This window comes from Channa argus, chromosome 3 (assembly GCF_033026475.1).
Source record: "Channa argus isolate prfri chromosome 3, Channa argus male v1.0, whole genome shotgun sequence".
NCBI classification, from domain to species: Eukaryota; Metazoa; Chordata; class Actinopteri; order Anabantiformes; family Channidae; genus Channa; species Channa argus.
In genome coordinates, this window is record NC_090199.1 from 27,239,242 (window position 1) to 27,259,505 (window position 20,264).

At 42.3% G+C, this 20,264-nt stretch overlaps 2 protein-coding genes across 9 annotated transcripts in view; one reads left to right on the plus strand and one right to left on the minus strand.

The window, feature by feature from the left end:
- sh3pxd2aa (SH3 and PX domains 2Aa) overlaps positions 1-13,199 on the plus strand; it is a 92,892-nt gene extending 79,693 nt beyond the window's left edge. For 5 of the 7 annotated variants that reach the window (XM_067498591.1, XM_067498596.1, XM_067498593.1 and 2 more), the window contains 6 exons: positions 23-140; positions 1,626-2,029; positions 2,142-2,156; positions 3,297-3,346; positions 3,533-3,652; positions 4,142-13,199. In XM_067498591.1, the coding sequence (XP_067354692.1) occupies positions 23-140; positions 1,626-2,029; positions 2,142-2,156; positions 3,297-3,346; positions 3,533-3,652; positions 4,142-6,148 (2,714 nt within the window). In that variant the 3' untranslated portion in view covers positions 6,149-13,199. The remainder of the gene's footprint in view (positions 1-22; positions 141-1,625; positions 2,030-2,141; positions 2,157-3,296; positions 3,347-3,532; positions 3,653-4,141) is intronic. The other 2 variants (XM_067498592.1, XM_067498594.1) reach the window with 1 other exon arrangement.
- Positions 13,200-16,032: 2,833 nt separating this feature from the next.
- neurl1aa (neuralized E3 ubiquitin protein ligase 1Aa) overlaps positions 16,033-20,264 on the minus strand; it is a 76,238-nt gene continuing 72,006 nt past the window's right edge. For both annotated transcript variants that reach the window (XM_067498600.1, XM_067498601.1), the window contains exons 5-6: positions 19,708-19,857; positions 16,033-19,123 (exon numbers count right to left, since the gene is read on the minus strand). In XM_067498600.1, coding sequence (XP_067354701.1) covers positions 18,882-19,123; positions 19,708-19,857 — 392 coding nt within the window. In that variant the 3' untranslated portion in view covers positions 16,033-18,881. The remainder of the gene's footprint in view (positions 19,124-19,707; positions 19,858-20,264) is intronic.

Genomic DNA, 20,264 nt, shown 5'->3' on the forward strand with positions numbered 1-20,264 from the left:
TTTAACCCCTGTTGATGTCCAGAGGAGAAATATGTGACCATACAGCCATACGCCAGCCAAGGAAAGGATGAAGTCAGCTTTGAGAAAGGGGTCACCGTGGAGGTTATCCAAAAGAACCTGGAGGGCTGGTGGTACATCAGGTGAGCAAACTGTATATCACTCTACAGATCTGCCACTGTAGGAACACCAATCCCAGATGAAGGGCAGTCCACACCTGGTATCTAATAAAAAAAAAACTGGGATCTTTCCAACTTCATCTAATTGCAAAGTGAATGAGTCCTCAGAGAACAGTGACATTGTTCATCCTTAGTGCTGTGGTCAGATAATGGTTTCCTGTAGCTCTAATGGCATTGAGAAGAAACCGTCCATTCATCGATCGTGAAGGCAGCAGGCTCAAAAAGGCTGTCCGGGTGCCTACTCCCCAGCAACATTTTCCAGGTCTCCATAGGCGAACCAAGGTGTCCACAAGTTAGAGCGACTAAGTCTCTACATCATTTTCTGTTCCTAACCTGGGGACGCAGCATTCTCATCAAATGCCTAAACCACAGCTCTTCTCCACGCTTCTACGCAGAAGTACAAACTCCATGGCCTCTCTCCAAGGAGGAGCCCATCCACCCTATGGTGCCAACTCATTTCAGCCACTTGAACTCGGATCCCATTCGTTCAGTCAGTAACCAAGACCTGAAGAAGGTGAAGGTTAGGTTAACTGGTAAATTGAGAGCTTTGCTGTGTTGACGAGGGAGCTGAGCTAGACGGCAGTCTCCCACTTTTCTTTACCCTCAGTTGGGATCAATACCCCAAGATAGAGAAGAAAAAAATAACACACTTGTACACAGGTAAGCTGGATATTCGGTGTGTAATTGTTTTTGTCTGTCTGCATATTTGAACTTACGTGTGTGTTTCTTGCCAGTTGTTTGTTTCATTGTATCCCCAGGGACAGAAGAGAGGAGCTCCACTGCATAGCTCTTTACCATCATGCTGCCCTGTGGCATCAAGCATGTATCCAGCCCCCTGCTAAATGTATTTATAGTACGCTGATGGGATATTTGTTTGGCTAATATGTGAACACACACTGCTTTTTAAACAGCTTCTTCACCCCTTTGGCTTTCAATGCAATGATCGAAACATTTCAGAGATCGGTGTCCAACATGTCATAACCTTTCAGATGTACATCTGAGTCATGCTGGTCTCAGTCTTTCAGGCTTTTTCTACGGTGAAGCCCAAGCATGGGGCTTTTTGCGTTATGGGGACTCCTTGTGGTTGCAGTTTGAGTTGAGGAAAGATCCCACCTCTTATGAGTAGAACAATGACTCAGAGTTGCATTTGGAACATTACAGCACTGTAAAATGACTCATTTAGCATCATAATAATTAATGTTGATATGTGGGGAAGGCAGTGTCTCGTTGCATATATTATGCTCTCTGTTTTCATGCCTTTGACTGCTTCTATATCACTAGAATTAGAATTGTTTTTTTCTTTACCACACAGGAGCTTATTGAATGTCAACATTTTCAGGACTTAATGTGCTTTATATATATTTATAAAGTGGTGCAAGGCTCAAGTGAATGATAGAAAACAGGAACAAACTCAACAAGCCACAATGTTTTTATGTGTTCTACCAACAGATATTTAGGAAAGGAAGGCTGGGCCCCTGCCTCCTACTTGAAGAAGGTGAATGAAGACTTCTCCCCCCGCAAGAAGACGCTGACAGGGCCCGTTGAGATCATCGGCAGCATAATGGAGATCAGCAACCTGCTGCAAAAAAAGTCTGTCAGCGAGAAGGACATCCAAACAGACGGGCAGGGCAGCACGACACCAGAGCGCCACATCTCCAAGAGCGAGATCAGCCTACCGATGCCCTACAGCTCTGAAATCAACGCTGAGACGGGCAGAAGGCTGAGCGCGGGCCGCGACACCAACAGTCCATGTTTGGGAATAGCGGCGAGCGCTGCTCTAAATGAAAGTAAGGGGAGAAGTGAGCCGGGGTCCCCAGCTGTTGCAAGAGTGGCACCGCAGCGAGTGGAGATTGGTGAGCTTTGTGCCGTGTTAGATCTTTCGGTGCTGTTGAATAAACCAATGGGGAAGAGGTTTTGTAGTCTCTTAATAAGACGATAAAACATGTCATTTTCCCTTTTGTGTAGGCTTTGATGCTATAGGTAAGAAACCTGGCTGCTCGTGTATCTAATGGTGATGGCGCTGCTATCTTATAACATGAATTACACTCACCTGAGCATATTTAACACGGATTTTTGAATCTGTCTGTGTGTTCATTTTCATTTGACTCACATACTAACACTGTATGGCCAGTCGGGGTTTTTTTTATGAAATATACATGAAATTGTTGGCCACTTCATTAGATACACTTGTACAATGTAATGCAATCCAAAACACTATTATAAATGAAGAGATCAATGGCTTTTGAGGGGGGGGGCACAGCGGAACATGTTCCACGCGTTGATTTGGCATTTTGTTGATTTTGTCCTGCAGCAACCCTCCGTTTTTTTCTTGTGACCTGTACCAAGGTCCCCCCTTCATGGCTGGGTGGGGGCCCAGGCCTGGTAGTGTGAGATTTAAACCCGCTGCCCTCTGCATCTCAATCCAATGCTCTGCCACTGAGCCACCAGGCCCCCACTATTAAAAATAAATAAGGCGTATACCCCTCAGCAGCCCTTCCTCTCCATCTCTGCCACCCCCAACCAACCCAGCATCCTGTTTTGGACTCAGCGAGAAAACTTGTGTGTTGTGCAGATATATCTGTAAATAAGTACATATATAATGTAGCCACAGTAGGAGTGAGAAGCACTTTTATTTTACTCCTTTTTCTCCTGTTTTGGGTTGTTTATGTTATACATCCTGTCATTTATCTGTGTATTGTTTTGGTTGGATTAGGGAAGGTAGGTTTTTAGGTTTAGGTAGGTTTTTTTTTTTAATTTGTTGTTTGGGCCACTGCTCACATCCGAGGCAAATGAATTGCTACCATTTGGTTTTCGGAACACTCGCTCTGGTTTTTTGCTCGGGAATGCAGAGTGGTGGAGCACATCGTGTTATGTCTAGGTTCCCCTAGACCCGGGGCATAACATGATTTGGGGGCTCGTCCATTAAATCGCTTTGTTTCTTTGGCAGTTTCTTCTTGCGTGGTGGTTGCAGCATGGAGTTTAAATTAGAGGATTTCACAACTAATCCAACTAGAGTCAATTTGGACAGATGGTGGTATTGGATTCATTATTGTACCTAATGAAATGTCTTTGAGTCTACTTTGCGGTGACATATTAATAATATTTGATTGTGTTTATCAGGATCTCCAAATCTGAGACAAAAACCTCCCCCAAGAAGAGAAACCAACCTGGTAAGACATTCCACTCACTAATGCTTCTTATCAAGTGGCTTCAATGTTGTATTTCTGTTCCACAGAGACATCTACATTTCACAGTACTATTCTATAATCGTCACAAATACATTCATAAAACTGGCAATTGAAAAATGTTGTCTAAGCTTGTATAAAGAAAGTAAATGCCTCTTGTCCTTATTGCAGGGATTTCAGTTACCCAAGCCTCCAGAGCCCCCTGCTGTGGAAGCAGAGTATTACACTATAGCAGATTTCCAGTCCTCAATCTCTGATGGCATCAGTTTCCGTGGAGGACAAAAAGCTGATGTAAGAGACCACATCTGCTTTGTCATCACTGAGATTATATAGGCAGGGCTCATTGAATATGTACGGCAACGGAGACATCCCAAATTAGACAGAAGGCTTTACAGATCCAACCTTGAGATTTGTTCCGGAGCTGACAATTACAAACAAAGTGTTAATTTGCATAATTCATGTTTCAAGAAAACTGTTCACGCGCTAATAAAGTTTCATACACTTTGTTTGCTTCCAGTGCTTTGAAACTGTACTTGTAAATGTTTGTAAAGCTCAACATGTTAACACAGTGTAAATTACCAAAAAAATAACTTCTGAAAACAACTTGCTACCATTGTTAGTATAGTTAGTACAGTGCATGCTTCAGGCAAAGCACTCCCAGAAATACAGGTCCATGAGAGGCCAACTAAAGCCAACATCGGTATTTGTGATGGCATAGCCACCAAAATACTTGTAAAGCAGCTTTAACAAATGAAGAGCTTTTATCTCCCCATTGTGTAGGTTATAGAGAAAAACCCGGGAGGTTGGTGGTACGTGCAGATTGGCGAGATGGAGGGCTGGGCCCCCTGCTCCTACATCGACAAACGCAAGAAACCCAACCTCAGCCGTCGAACCAGCACCTTGACCCGGCCCAAAGTCCCGCCGCCAGATCCACCTGTCAAAAAACAAGACTCGGAGGAGGCCCCCCCTCCCGCTAACTCTGTCCCAAAAATTTCGGATCCTCCTAGCCGACCTGTTTATGAGGAACCTGAGTATGATGTTCCTGCAATTGGATGTGAAGGTGAGTCTGACACAGATTCTTTGAAGAATTCCCTTGATGTAAAGATGAGCAGCGTGGTCAGTGACAAGTACAGCAGGTCCCCTCCATCCTGCAAGGCGTCGCCCCCTGTTTGTAAGCCATCCCCTGTATTTAGTCATCGAAGAGCCTCTTTCAGGTCTGCAGAGGATAATGCTAAAGAAGAATGTATTTATGAGAATGATGGCTTCAGGCCAAGCAGTGGTGTTGAAGGAACTTTAGCCAAAGGTTCCAGTGAGCCCAATTCCCCAAGGAGTTACCACTCCTCAACAGTTCCACGAAAACCCTCTGGATCTTCACCTTTAGCTGGAAGGCCTATGAAGACTATGACACCAGAGATGAATCGCAGGAGTCAGACCCTTGGCAGACACCTAGACATTAGCCTCAGGTCCCAGGACAACAGTCCCCATTCTTCATCAGATGAATTGAGCAGAGGCCCCAAGAAAGGCCCCGCCTTTACTCGGGATGTAGAGCAGAGACTAGGTCAAAGCCCCTCCACCAGGCCTAAGCCTTCTGTCAGACCCAAACCACTTTTGACCAAATCAGAACCCCAAAGTCCTGAGAGGATGGACATCACCTCCTTGAGACGGCAGCTGAGGCCTACAAGTCAGTTTCGACATGGCCTCAAACCTTCACGTGGGGATGACTCTGAAACAGCTTCTGTTATCTCATCAGAGGATTCAATGTGTTCACGCAGTACCTCGGATCTCTCTTCTGTATACTCCAAAGGCAGTCGTGGTGACTCCGATGTGGAAGGGCCCAATCTCTTCCGCTCTCTGGATGCCTACAAAAAGGTCCAAGATTCGGAGGTCAGCTTTCCAGCTGGAGTTGAGGTAGAGGTTCTGGAGAAGCAGGAGAGTGGCTGGTGGTACATTCGCTGGGGCTCAGAGGAGGGCTGGGCTCCCTCATACTACTTGGAACCTGTCAGACAAGTGGGTGAGGCTGGTGGGTTAGAAACGGATGGACAAGGGAGTGGTGGGAGTAAGTCCAACAGTCTAGAGAAAAATGAGCAGCGTGTCTTGGCCCTCAATAGCATTAATATTCAGGGTCTTACACAGCAGCATCAAGGCCTCAGGAGGAACTCCCCACCAATTCCTTCCAAGCCTCCTGGTGGTTTCTCAAAGCCATCTGGCATGGTTAATGGAGGTGTGAGGATGAGAAATGGGGTTCGCCAGGTGGCCGTGAGGCCCCAGTCTGTATTTGTGACCACAACACAGCCAGCCAAGGATGGGCACTACATGACAGGGTCACTAAGGCGAAATGAGTCACTTGGCAGAAGTGATCACTATGGTTCTGGTTCCGCCACTCTTGGTGTCCGTCGAAATGCCTCCTTCAGCACTGTTCGGCCTCATGTAGTTGTTGAAAGTCAGACAAGGCCAGCTGAGCGCTCCAGCCTGGGGTCCTCAGGAACGGTTTTCAGTACAAACCAGGACACTCTCGGTAGGGTCAACCAACGCAACGGCATCCCTGTGTCCACAGTCCGACCCAAGCCCCTAGAGAAGAGCCAACTGATCCACAATAACCTGGGCAGGGATGTGTATGTGTCCATCGCTGACTATCGTGGGGATGAGGAGACGATGGGTTTTACTGAGGGCACCTGTTTGGAGGTACTGGAGAGAAATCCAAATGGATGGTGGTACTGCCAGGTGCAGGACAGCCTGCTGCCCCGCAAGGGCTGGGTCCCCTCCAACTACCTAGAGCGGAAAAAGTAGTACTAACCCCACATCCTTCCCCAGCCCTTCATGCCTACTCCTCTTTTTGATGTCTCCCTGGACGTAGGTGGCATCATTCTTTAAGAATGTTACCTGCAATCTCCCATAAGCAATATGTCCAGTAAAATGTACATTTAAGTAAGGACTGTGTAAAAAGAAAAAGGTTTTAATCCGTCGAGGAAGGACACTTTTAGTGCTGGTTTACTAAAAACGTACACAGGGTGGAGTTAAAAGGTTCTAAATACTTTGCCTGGGAATAAGAGATAGAAACAAGGGATTGGTCATCATCGAGTGAGGAAATCTGAGGACAATGTCTGAGACAAAAACAGAAATAACAAATATGTATGAATGGGAGTGGCGACCTCTTAGAGAGGACTGCATCATCATGTAATGGGTAATGGCTCCGCTTATTCCTGCCCATCAGTGACTATGATGGCCGTTAAGTGCCTTTTGTATTCGATCATCTGAATGGAAATATTAAAATGGTGGATGGCAAAACATTAAACCAACCAAAATATGTAAGAGTGCCATAGTCCTATGAACACCACCAAGAGTATTTCCTTAACTATTTAAGAGCTCCACAGTAGTGTGCAAACAAAGTGCAAAGTTTGGGATATAATTGGTCAAATGCACATATTAAAGACAGAACCGACTGGCTAGAGAATTTATTTGTTTCAGGTTACAAGTCATCAAGCAAACTAAAACAATATTTAGATCTCATTATCCGTGTTTTTATTTAGCTCATTGTTCATGTTGTAATGTCTTGTGTTGATGCAAGTCTTCCTTAGAGAATTATTTCTGCTTTCTTGTGACATCTGTTTTCCACCAATAACCCCCATTTAGGAAAGTGAAAAGTCCTGACGTATGTCTTTGACCATCTGAACCGATAATTGCCAAATATACAGTAGGGGGCTCCAATTTAACAAATTGACATCGCTTTGTGACAGACCCACAAACATATGTTGATATTCAAGGCCTTTATCCCAAATGTAACTATTTGGGATGAGAAATGTATAAATAAAACCTGTGAAACTTGAAAAAAAAGTAACAACAAAAACTGTTGGATCTTTAGTTTTCTGGAAAATCAATGGAACAACTTGTAACTTGATTGCTCTCCAGGACAAAACCACTTCATGTCTGGGTAGCTAATAACCTCAAACAAACAAAAAAAAAACAATTACTTTACGAAGATTTAAGTGCGCTGCGGTGTTTTGACCTCGAGGAACAATTGATCTTGTATAAATTGTTTTTGTATTCATATAATAATACTGCAGATGCACAGACACAATTGAATCCCAGGGATATATTTACATGGCATTTATAGCCCAAAATGTGATCAAACCAAAGAGAAATATCATTTCATTGGCTGTTTTATGTGACTATTACTATTTATTTATGGTACAAATATTACATAGTATTCGACAAAATGCCTGAACTGAAAAAGTACCTGAAAGCACTTGATACATTTTAGATACATATCAATCCACTAAACAAAACGAACAAACAAGTAAATTGTAAGATTAGATATTTCTGTGCAGTGCTGCTCTTCACAATCAACATCATTTGATTTCCAAATTATAATTGAGTTTCATATCACATAGTGTAGAGAAAAAGCTTGCGATCACCTACAAAAAAAGAAGAAAAAAATCAAGATAGCTAAAAATCTACCCCATTGTAGAATTTAGGAGAGATTTTGAAATTCTGAGCTAAAATCCAAACTTCAAAATTCAAATGGCTGATGTTCAAGACTGCTGAAATACATTTTCTAATGAATTGTGTGAGCCCTTGTTAAGAGGCTAAACACTTTACCTTTATTATGTTTCTGCTGGACAGTATCATAGTATTAAACAAAGTACAGTGCCTGCTAGATTGCAGTTAATCATTTTAGCAAAACCATGTTTGGTTGAGTTTCTTTTTTGCTACTCTGTGATCACACAGTTGACAATAATGAGGAACGAAGTGGGTCTGTTTTGGTAATTAGTGCACCTTAAAGTTTGTTTTTATGGTGCATTAATGTAAAGATGCAGTAAATACTCAGCATGTTATTTATTGAAATTTTAAGTATTTAATATCTCTCTGTTAAGCTTTTTTCACACCTGAAGTGAACAGTGAGCTCTGGTGACAGTGAACAGTCACTTTATGTAGAATTGGAGAAATAGAGACCTCGTGTGGTGGTTCAAGGTACTACAACACAATTTGAACCCTGGACACGAGGCTTATTTATCGGCCATCCTACCTCAGTGCAATAAGTAGTGCACTGCTGGTCAGTGAGTTCCCAAAACTGTACAGTTGTTTTTTTTTTTGTTTTGTTTTTTTTTGTTTTTTAATCCAAGTGCAGCTAAAATATATTTGTATTGTATTGGGCAATAATTTATTTTTTATCAATTTCAAAAGTTCATTTTTTTTCCTCTATGCTGTGTGCTGCAACTTTAGCAAACCACGGGCACTTCCTTCATCTTTATTGTGCTTTACATAATGCCGGATTTTTAAGTATTTATTTAGAATAATTCTCCGTCATATCACAGTTTTCTTTACTCACCATTTAAAATTATACCTGCAACCATAAGGATCTATATGTTGGAATACGGATTACTGATGATAAATATGTAAAATGCCAAGTCAGCAGTCAAACTTTCACAAATGTGGAGCATTTGCATTCATTTATAAAAATGTAAAATATAAGAAGGAGGAATGTTGATATTTGCTGTGAGGCAACAAGGCCCCTCCACATCCAGACGAAGGCATTATGTAAATGTGTTGAGTCACTTAACATATTTTTACTACAAATCGCTTTCTTTGATTGAGATGATTTCCCTTGCAGAGGACTCTCTGTGTGTGGAGCATACATTTAGCTGTGTACCATCTATCGTTATTCAGGCTTTTGCTCTTTGTTTTTTGTTTTTTTTTTAAAGTTTTGTTTCGTTTCCCATTTCTTCCTTTTGGCCTATTTTGATCAATTCTGAAATGTACCTGTGAGGAAATGTGCAATAGACAGAAAAACACATCATGTTTCAACCCTAGGATTAAACAACACAGGTCTAGAAATTTGTGAACTACGCTGTCACATTTGTTTGGAGAAGATATTTGCAGTCAAACTGCCAGTCCTGGGCTTTTATTAGCGTTTGAAGTCTTGTCTAAATACTCCATGAGCATCAGAACACTCACTGGACCAATGCAGTCTCATTATGTCCAGGCCTGATGGACTTTTAGGAAGGACTTACACGAGAATGTCTGCTCTTCCTGCCCTGGATCAGCAGTGGACAATGATTTGTGAATGGCATGACAGAAACCCACTGACCCACTCTGTATTGACAATAGAGCCATCTGGGGTCTTCTTCACAGATGGAGAGTCATGAGCCCATCACCAGGGGCCCTCGGCGGACCTCCTCTGAGCTGTCACATTTGTGCCTGAATGGAATTTTAATAGTTTCTTTGCTTTGTGTTGTTGTTTTCTTCCGATTCTTTGGTTGTTGTTTTGTTTTGTCCTATGGAGTGTGTCCTCTCGCTGTCAATGCAGAAAGCCTCCCTTGTCTTTTACCCCACCGTTGTCAAACCAAGTCAGACTTTTTTAATCACCCGTCACCGTGGCAAAGGTGGCGTTTTGAACTAGGGGTGAGGAAGGTCAAAGAGACATCGACGTGGGAGTCTCAGCGGTAAACAAGAGACTGTGGGAGATGAACATCCCGTCAGGACATCTACGTTCAATCCATCATCTTCCAGGATGTACGCCAAAAATAGAAATGTGTGTGTCTGTGCTGAGTTCCATGCAGGCCTTGTTGCTGGGCTACAGATGAATCGGTCAGTGCCAGTGTTCCAATGTGTACAGGCCAATATACTGTACAATGTCCCCCATCTGTTTGGGGGGGTGGGTGGTATCCATAAATCCTTTTGTCTGGACAGTTCAACTCTACCATGAAATTTGCTTTCTTGCCCAGAGTTACATAAAAAGATAAAACAACTTAAAGAAAATGGGAGCAGCTGAGTGAAGAGTTCCATCAGTAAATTCACCAGCAGATTATCGTTTTGTTATTGTTTTATTATTTTTGTGTTTGCATCCTCAAGAGAATCTAAAGGTTAGTTTAGCTTAGGGTATAGACTGGAGTTAATTGATATTTTGTTGTTGTTGAAAGGCTAGAATTAATATTCAGTTTGTTATTTTTTTTTTTTCAAGGGAATCGAAAGCCAAAGCTTCGAATTGTTAGTTTAACTTAGCATGAAGATTAGTTACAGTTAATTGAATTGTTTTATTTAAAAAAACAAAAGGAATCTGACAAATTGTTATTCAAAGCAGAATATTTAATGTTGTTCCACATGTCTGACCGGTGAATATTACTTTACCTCAGCACTGAAGCTGGAAGCAGTTTGACAAGGGGCTGATGACGAGACTCCAGAGGTCACTGCTCCGACCAACCGGGCATTTGTGCGCAGATCAAACAAACGAAATGTGACGTGTTAATGAACCATGTTTTGGAGGTGGTTATTTTAACCTTTGGAACGAGCCAAGCTGCTAGTTTCCTCGTGGCTGTAGCTTAAAATTTGGCAAATGTGACTCTTGGCAAAAACGCAAATAGGCTTATTTCTTTGGCCGCTTCAGTCGTGGACTATGTGAGATACGCTGCTCTCAAACCTGTGTGCATCCACACCGCTGAATGGAAATGAAATTTGCGGAGTTCAAAAATGTCATGTTCCACCTGCAAAACTGGTCCAACACACACTCGTCATGATGAGGAGTCATTCATGCCAGAGGAACTGTGTGAGTTTCCCAATATATTCCCAGGGGTCAGCCAGGTGAGACAGCTGTGCTATGCCGGCACCCTCTGTGTTATTTCCCGCTCTCTTTTTATACGAACAAATGGACGGCGCCTGTCAGGTGTGAAGCACCGTAAGCTCTGAAATCTCAGACACTCGCTGCTGCCAGAGCATGTTCCTCCCGGCTACACATCCCTTACTGCTCCCCAGTTCCCTTCCTCTCTCTCCTCGACACAGCCGAGCAAACTATTTCCACAGAAGTGATTGAGACATTTAGGAGGTGTTTTTGTGGGTGTGAGGGGACTGAGTGTTTGCATGGCTCTCTAGTGTGTGTGTGTGTGTGTGTGTGTGTTTTGCATAATGAGATGGATTGTCTGCAGGTGCGAAGAGAATTTAGAGGTCACGGAGGAGAGACTCGAGGAGCAGGATGCGGGAAGATCTAAACTGGATCAGGTGGTGGATTCTTGGAGCTGTGGTGAGAGGGAGGTGAAGAGTTGTACTTTGATAGCAGCGAGATGAAAGGCTAGCGAGGAAGAGTCCACTTTCTAAAACTCCCTCTCGCATTTCTCCAAGCCACAGACCTAATGAGCTCTCTGTCTCTAAACCCCGAATTGCAAAGCCCCATTTCTCCAAACAATGTTGTAATTGCAAGACTTTGCAAAAGTCGGTGTGGGAGATGACTGAGTTCACCCATCAGCTGCTCCTCGCATCCTCGCTCTTTGTCCGTAGAAACGGTTGAAGGCTGATCCTGCATCTGATTTGAGCTTTGGCTGTCAGTGTCTTCAGATCATGTGTAGCCCTGGGTGTGAGAGTTGAGCTGGGTGTTGGAAAAAGACTAAAAGTGGATTCAAGTCGTAGATTCTTTCCTTTCTCGCTCACTTTTTTTTTTTTTTTGGCCTCATTTTTGATAAGAAAATAGCTCAAATTAAAAACAAAAAGTGCAACGAGCTTTAATTTATACTGGAAGGAAATGAAAAGCCAACAGCATCCAGCTCTGATTGCTGCATTAATAAAGGCAGTTGTTTGATAGGACGAGGGGGTAGGTTTGATAGGAAAGTTGGAGTAAGTGTGTGGGAGCAGGTGGGAGGTGTTTAGGGGGCTGATTTTTGTAGGTTTATTTTTATGATTTGTAATTAATATCTAGGGTTTGTTTGAGTGCGAAAGAACAAAGAAAGGAACAAGCGGAGGTGTGATGCTTTCTTCACAAGCAGCTCGGGTGTAAAGAAAAAAAAAACCCCTCCAAGGTCTGTGAATAAGGGGATGGTGCTGATTTATGTCATTGTGAAAAGTTCCTCGCAGAATCGCGGCTGTTTGACGTGCCGGCGGGCATCAGCAGGAGCTGTCTGCGAGCTCCAGAGAAGAGGCTGTGTCGAGGAACGGAGCCCGCTCGCTCGGTCTCGGTGGCACTTTCCTTTGTCTCCCTTTGAAGCCCCGTTTTCTAATTAGCACAACAGTGTGTCTTAATTAACCTTCGCCAGTCAGACACATTCCAGCGCTTCCAGCTTTCTAATCAACAACGCTGCGGCTGTTGTCTTTCGGTGTGGGAGCCGGTCGGAGCTTAGCGATGTTTTTTTTTTTTTTTTTAGCGGCGGAGGCGAGCTGTCAGAAAGTGACTGATGATGAGTGACAGCTGAGGTAGATTCATGGGAAGGTAAAGCCTGTTTTTAGCCTCCATGTTGCGTTTATAGAAGAGAGCTCGTCACCCCGCCGTGCTGTGGAAAGCAGCGTGCCAAAAACAAACGCACCCATCCTCACAAAAAAAAAAACCAAAAAACTTGGGAGCCCAGTGCCATCAAGCTTGTGATTTGTAAATCCTGACGGAAATAACATGTCAGCCTCACACACACACCACAACAACAACTACAGGCCTTGAGTTGGACCAAAGGAGGTGGTATTCCTTTTTTTTTTTTTTCTCCTTCCTTTCTGTTTCTTTATCAGCATTGTTGTTATGGAAACTGTGGTTAACTCCTTGTTTTCAAAAGATGTCTCCTAAATATCCTCCTGGCTTTATTCGACTGTAAACGCCGATGATAAGTCATCTGGCCCCCAGTTCATAGCAGGCGACAAGGCCGTACACAAATCCAACCAGTGATGTGCTAAAGAAAGCAAATGCTGTCCAAATTCTCACATTTCGAGACGTCGAGCACGTGCATTCCTTTTGAAAACAGGGCATTTTCTAATCTACCGACCCTTTCATTTTGACAAGTCTGGTTCCTTTTTTTGTATCTTGTACATGTTTACATTGTATCTCGCATTGCCCAAAAGAGAAAAAATATTAAATTGTATTATCTTTGTTGTTTTACATCGACTTTTTTCCTTCTCCTCACACCTTCAGTCACATGTGCTACTGCAGATGAAGAGCAGCCCCCCCCCCCTCTTTCCTTCAGACCTTTTCCCTTTGTGATTCACTCCCCCTCCAAAAGCACTGGAACCGGCTCGTTGATGTGTTTTTGCTGTACACTGAGAATATTTGGGTTAAAGAACAAAAGATGGTTTGAATTCGATGCCGTTTACACCCTGATACATTAGTTTGCATCGTCTTTTATTGAAGTTAATTTCAATGAATTTATCGAGGAATATGCAAACTTTTGTACCTATAATTTATTATTTTACTAAAACCTTTTTTCCCACACATACTTTGATATGTTACTTCTGATGATGAGCATTAAGTGATAAGTTTGCATCACTTCATAACATCAGAAATAACTAAAATATTCTGATGTAGTGAGAAAGACACACAAACACACTTTAGCAAAGGATAAGAACAACGACTGATGACAAATCATTTGTTATTTATACAAAATTGCAACGTTCTACGTTGTTTAGTGTATCTAGATGTAGATACACCAATCTAAAGTCTAAAGTCCAATTTAAAGTCTAATATCCAGCTTTTGATGTTGAACTCAAATGGCTTCAGTTGTCAGCAAAAACAAATAAATTGGCCTTTCCATTTATCCAGATACAACTTGACAGTAACTATTATAGATTGAGACATTTGTCTTTATTTGCCTTATTGTTCAGACTAGATTAAGTGCATTTAGATGTGGAGGAGCAGAACAATGCAGCTGATCAGAGTGTATATATACACTGAGGTATGAGTTGGGGGAGAACAAGTTCTAGAGGCTGAGAGCGATGGATGAAGACAAACGGTCTCTCACAATCTGCGTTTCCTACTAAAAAAAGATTTCTTGCTCTCCTGTATCCAGCTGTGTTTGTGCAGAGATTTATCACCTGTGTTGCAAGTTACATGAAATATATGCTTACACCTCAGCACCATCGGAGCTCCACAAATCTTGGCCTCTTGACGGAAATGTTCTGAGGAGCAGGTCAAATAAGGCACCTGTTCACTCACTCTGTGTGTGTGTGTGTGTGTATCAATAGCTGCTAATTGTTTTTTCATGTTCTAACAAGCTAATCAGTTAAACAGCTGCATATTGTAGATGTCTGTCTCCTTGACTGTGTCACACAGGGAAACTTCTACATAGAATGCAGTAATCAGCAGAATGAAAACCCTTTCTTCTTGTGCCATAACAGTTCCCCTCCATTAGGTGGCTCTCTTGAACCACCATGCAGCCCTTCACCACACAGCATCAGTGCTGGGATTGACAGCCAGCACTGAGACATTTTCATATGAATGCACCTGCACATTACAAACTCAATCTGTGCGTTGACATTGAGTCCTCAAATGAGATTCTATAATGATCGGTCCTTTTAGCTATTATATTCAGCATATCTAATAATACTGCATGTTAACACTGAAGGATGAGGATCTCTGGCAGGGGAACGAATGCCCAGTTGAGCAACGATCAGTGTTAGATATGCTCTTCTGGATGATTCTTTTCGCAAGATTATTACTCATCTCATCCATACACAGTACTAATTTGGCTCTTTTATATGGAAATGTTATGAATCAGTGTGTTCCCCACACAGATGGACACACCTCACTATCATTCTGCTTACCGAGGAGACATCTGGGTGAGGTGCTTCAGGAATATATATTGCAGCCATTTTAGCAGGAGAACATCTATAACTTGAGTTTCAAAGCAGGGTGCAGTATTTCTGCAGATCTCCCATAATCCCCCTACCTGTCACTAGGAGGCCCTCAAGCAGCTGTGGCTGAGACCGGGTGTAATGGGGGGGGGGGGGGGCACGGGCTTAGCACTGGTGGTTCGACCGGACCTCAAAAGGTCACAACTAGCTACATGTTTGTTATAGATGAGCTTATATTATCGGTTTCTTTTGGGTCAGAGGTCAAGTGCGCACAAACAGTTAACACTTGATTTAAAAGCGAGAAAGAAGAAGTACAGAACCCAGTGTGAAGTGGAGGCTATGTTGCAAAAGTTTAAAGCAAAAAGTACAACAAAAAAACTACCCTAATACTGCATTTGTAAAAAGCAAGTACATTTAGTTGGACCTGAAATTTTGATTGTCTATGATACAGAAAAATCAATAAAATGCTGCATGTGTAACTTGACAGGAGGGTTTTATTTTTATAGTGACAAGTGCTTAGAGTTAAGAGAAGCTTGAACATAGCTTGAGCTATGCAGACTTTACCTGCTAACAAAGGCTGCGTGATGAAGTCAAAAACTAGTGGACTTCTAGAAATCTGTGGTTGAACTGAAAGGTGTGGTGACAGTAGATGTGTTTGGGATTATTTGGATATAGGAACATGCAGCGACCTTTTGTAAAGGTTTTGTATAATTAATGTTTGGAGCAGAAGAGTAAATACTAGGAATCTTAAAAGCAGGCTTTTAGAGACCCCTGTGACACCTGCAGTGCACAGCATTATGGCTTGTTTACAGATTTCTGAAGATCTTAGAAGCAGAGGAGTTTATGCACAAAGAGAACAAGATGTGTAATAGTTGAGGAGGGAACCCCAGGATAATGTTTAAGAAACTAAGCTCCCTGCTCTGCAAAAGTCTCTGAGAACTGAAGCTAAGCAGAAAGTAGATTGTACAGGAAGACAGTGACCTCGGAAACATTAGGTAGAACAACTTGTGCGTTTTAGGGGCAAAGTCCCGGCCTGTGTCGCTTCGTAGCTTTAAAGGGTTCCTAATCTTTTAAGGGTTATTTTATTTTGTTTCCCCCAAAGAAAAAGTCCCCTTATGTAACTGTGTAAATCATAAAGCAAACCCTTTTGTGCTCAACCACGTCTGGAAAGTTTAATAACCACAATTGTCTCCAACTGAACAGAGCTCACAAACAAACACTTGTTTTGGATGAGAAAGAAAGAAAATACAGATTTGTACTTCAACTGAAGTGTCGCAACAATGGCCAAACAGAGCACTTTATAGTTTTTCTAGCCACTGGTTCCAGTTTACATGGGCCCTAACGGCATTCCACTCAGATGCTCGTCGACTGTCGGTCCTGATGTTCACGCTGGGTGAACAGCCAACTCATGCATAACAAAAAAAAACCGTACTAAGATCTGCAGGAAGAATTTCTAAATGTGCTGCTGCATTATTGGCCAGACACAGGGGCGTTGTATTTGTACAGCAGCAATGTAAAAGAAAGCAAACACACAAGACGTCCACACATCAGTGATGGACAAATAAATAATACATTACAGGATCAGTAACATTCAAGGAGCCCGTGGAGTATTCTGAATGCAAAAATAAGCGATAGTGGGGAAAAAGAAAATAAAAAAAAAAAGATTAAAATGTGTACACATTAATTTACACAACAACACCTTCAGCCAAATGTTTTTAGCTTAGCTGTAGTTTGGAAAAACTGATGGATGAAAATATAAAAAAAAAAAAAAAAAAAAGATCAATATGAATACAGAGTTTTACACGAGGGAATTACTACATTTGTACAATATATTTAAAAAAAGCTAAAATAAAAATCAATGATTTTTTGATTTGGTCGGAGTATCTGCACTAAATAAAAACGTCAGAGAGCAACGCTGGCCTCAACATTTACAAGATTACAATCAGTAGCTTTATAAAGTGACATTTATCATTTTCAACATTTACCATACAGAGATGGCTTTCTTGACTATATAATCATAAGAACTATAAATACAGAAGCGGGGGAGTCGGGCCCCCCAACACACACACGCACACACACACGCGCAAATGCAAAAACATAAATTATATTAAAAGGCTGTGTAATTCAGGGATTGTAATTAAAGAGTTTGTCCTGCACCTAAAGCAACAAGACAGATTGTGTACTGCAGTATTTCTTATTGCTGCAAGGTACAAGAAACCCTCCATATTCTCACCATTAGAAAGCAAGAACAAATTTAGATTCTTGTGGATTTGGATAATATGAAGAAAAAAATAACTCTTTAAATCATGATTAATATTTTTAACAAACCAAAAAACACGGATGAAAGTTGTTAGTTTTTCCAGTTCAACACAGATAAAGTCATTTCTGTCTAAATACATAAGTTAACATTCAGATGTGAATTAACACTTCAAGCAGTAGCAGAAATGAACTGTATTGTGAGAGGAGCAGGGAAACACCAGAGCAGCAAAGGTTCGAGCCCCATTTATGTACAAAATGAGCTGCTTTTTAAAAAAAAATGGCCTCAGCTTTGTGTGAAGTCCAGTAACAAGCTATGGCTTTTACTTACTGCTGAGCTCTATGTACAGGTGATGCTTATAGGAAGGGATGTGTCGGGACATACAGTATGTGGAGTGGGGGATTATGATAAATACAAATATTCAAATATGACCTTAACCCCTTAACTGATTTCTGTAAAGGATCTGTGCTGCTGGTGAAAATCCTGTCACAACGATTATTAAACATTAAATAGTTAAATATTGTAAATGTCAAGGACTTCAACTACAAAAATAGCTTTTAATTCATGTGCCATTTCTCCTCTGAGTTTGTGCCACACAACAGCAATATTTGGTGATTTGTCAGGGGTTTGGGAAAATGGCAAAACAACACAGAATGTGAGATTAAGAAATTAACCTTCTGTGTGTTAAGGCAGGAGGCTGCATTGTAACTGATGCCATGGCAACAATCGTTTTGACTGTACAAAGTTGGTGAAAGAGCTGCTTTTGAGAATCGGTCAATTCATGATGAGCCCTCACAGTGTATTAGGCATGGTTATGTAGGTAGAGACTGGGAAATTATTCACATCTTAAAAAATATCATTGCTGACCCTGAGGAGAATCCTAATGACTGTTTATGTTTTTATCCCCCACTTCCTGTTTCCTTTTCAAAAGCTGCTGAGTCGGCTGGACGCAGGTTTGTGGACTGACTGTGAATGTCTCCAGTCCTCCCCGTCCGTAACGGAGCATTTCTGAGAGTACGATGCTGATTTCAGTGCAACACACCACACTGCAGAGCAAGCTGCTAGCTAGCACGACAACATAGCTACCACCACTGATTGCAATGGAACTATCATGAAGGTACATTAGATTATACAAATACAAAAAGCTGTTACAATCCTACGTAATAGACTCAGCACCGCCCTGCATCTCTTAACACACCGATAATGACCACGGCGATCGCAGAAATCCATCACTTCATCATCACCGTGTCAGACTGACTTCTCATTTCCAAAGCTCAGTAACACACAGACACAAGTTGTGACATACTGAGATGACCTGCTGTGCTTTTTCTGCTGACTGCGGAAACGTGTCAGCAAACGTGCATCAGGTTCACCTCACATTTCTGAGCTTTAGAGCTATTCGAGACATTCAGTCCTTAAAGCGGCTCGTCTGCTGCTGTGCAAATGGGAAGCAGTCACTAATCCTTACAACGTGACTCAACAAATGAAAGAATTATGGAATCGGTTCAGGTTTTCCTCCAGCGTTTTCCAAGATTTCAGGAGAGAGCAAACACCTGCGGCAAGAATTAGGTTCTGAGTGAAGTCCCCTGCCACTTCAAGTGCTGAGACAGCACATGAGAGAACCCAGCAATATTAACCATATGAAAACACCAAATCACATATTCCCTGAACTTAGACATTTCTTTCCCTGACTCTGCTGCTCTTAGAGAGACTTTGTGTCCACTTGCTGGTGCCTCCTTATGTACTGCGGTAGGTCTTGATAATATCTTTGATTTGTCTTCTGCAGATGGGACAGCAGGCGTTGGACATCCGCTTGAGTTTGAGGCCGCAGGTGTAGCACAGACACATGTGTCCACAGGCATAGATTACCGTGTCCACCATGTTCTCGTAGCAGATGGAGCACTCGTCAGACCAAGGCCCACGGCCTGATGGAAATGTAGGGGATTTGGGGAGGCTTACTGGTGAACTGGGGGTTGTTCCTGTGGTGGAGTTGAGAAAGAATTGTGAAATAAGTAAAGAGAGTGAAAAACAAAACTAGCCAGCATGTTTTTAGTTTGTACACAGCTCGGTGCATTCAGAATGAAATGGTGGGGACAAAATAAAAAATGTGCTTATCCTAAAACTAAATCTGTCGGAAGAAGAGAGACAACTATTCTAAAACGTGTTCTGTTAACAATCAACTTATTTCTTTGATTTGCTCAAAGCATCTACTGCTGGAACAAACATGTTGACTGTTAGGACTTAGGACTGAATAAATGAAGTGACACTAAAAGAGCTCAGTGTGATTAGTAATAAAAAAAAAAAAAAGTGTAAAAAGGTTATGTATTAGGGTTCATCCCAAAGAAGCCCCCCATTGCTTCAGGTCCAGGTCCATTTACATAACACCACTATATGACATAACAGCACATGCTGAACATCCAGCTGCTGCTGCAGCAGCGGTGGGACCATGAAGTTGCAGCCATTGTTTCTAACTACTGCAGGATGACATCTGCTCACTATCCCATAATGACTTCCATTCAGGCCCCTGCAGGGTGATTGATTCGCTGCTTATGGGTGCACCTACCCCCTGTGGAGCTGCAGTATGTGGCAGAACACAGGCCTCCGTTGAGGACTGGATCGGAGCTGCCGCTGCCCAGGGCGCTGGGGGTGTGAGGAGAGGCGGAGGGCGAGCTGGGGTTCGATGTGGCCCGCTGATCCCCAAGATGAGTGGAACCTAGTTCGAGCAAATACCAGCAGGGGGTTAGATGCTTATGTCAATCACAACTGGAATTACAAGACATGGAATGGAATGTGTATGTGTGTCGGAGACAGATGTGGTCATCCTCCTTTTTCACATTTTTCCAGCTGTTGTTTCTTATTAGCTCGACAATAATATAGACAATGAATAAGAGCAGGATAAGTCTTTACTCATAGAGTTTGCAGACGTCACACAGCGAGGTGATTTTAGCAGTGTCCATACATTCATCAGTAAAGAAAGGACCTATAATTATAATTCTACAAAACTGGAGCTGTACTCCATTGTTTCCAGAATCTATCATTACATGGTGGTCATGAAAACAATTTGGAATTACGGCTTTAGTGAGCACATGGTGAAATTTCAGTGGTGCCTAGAAAGGCAGG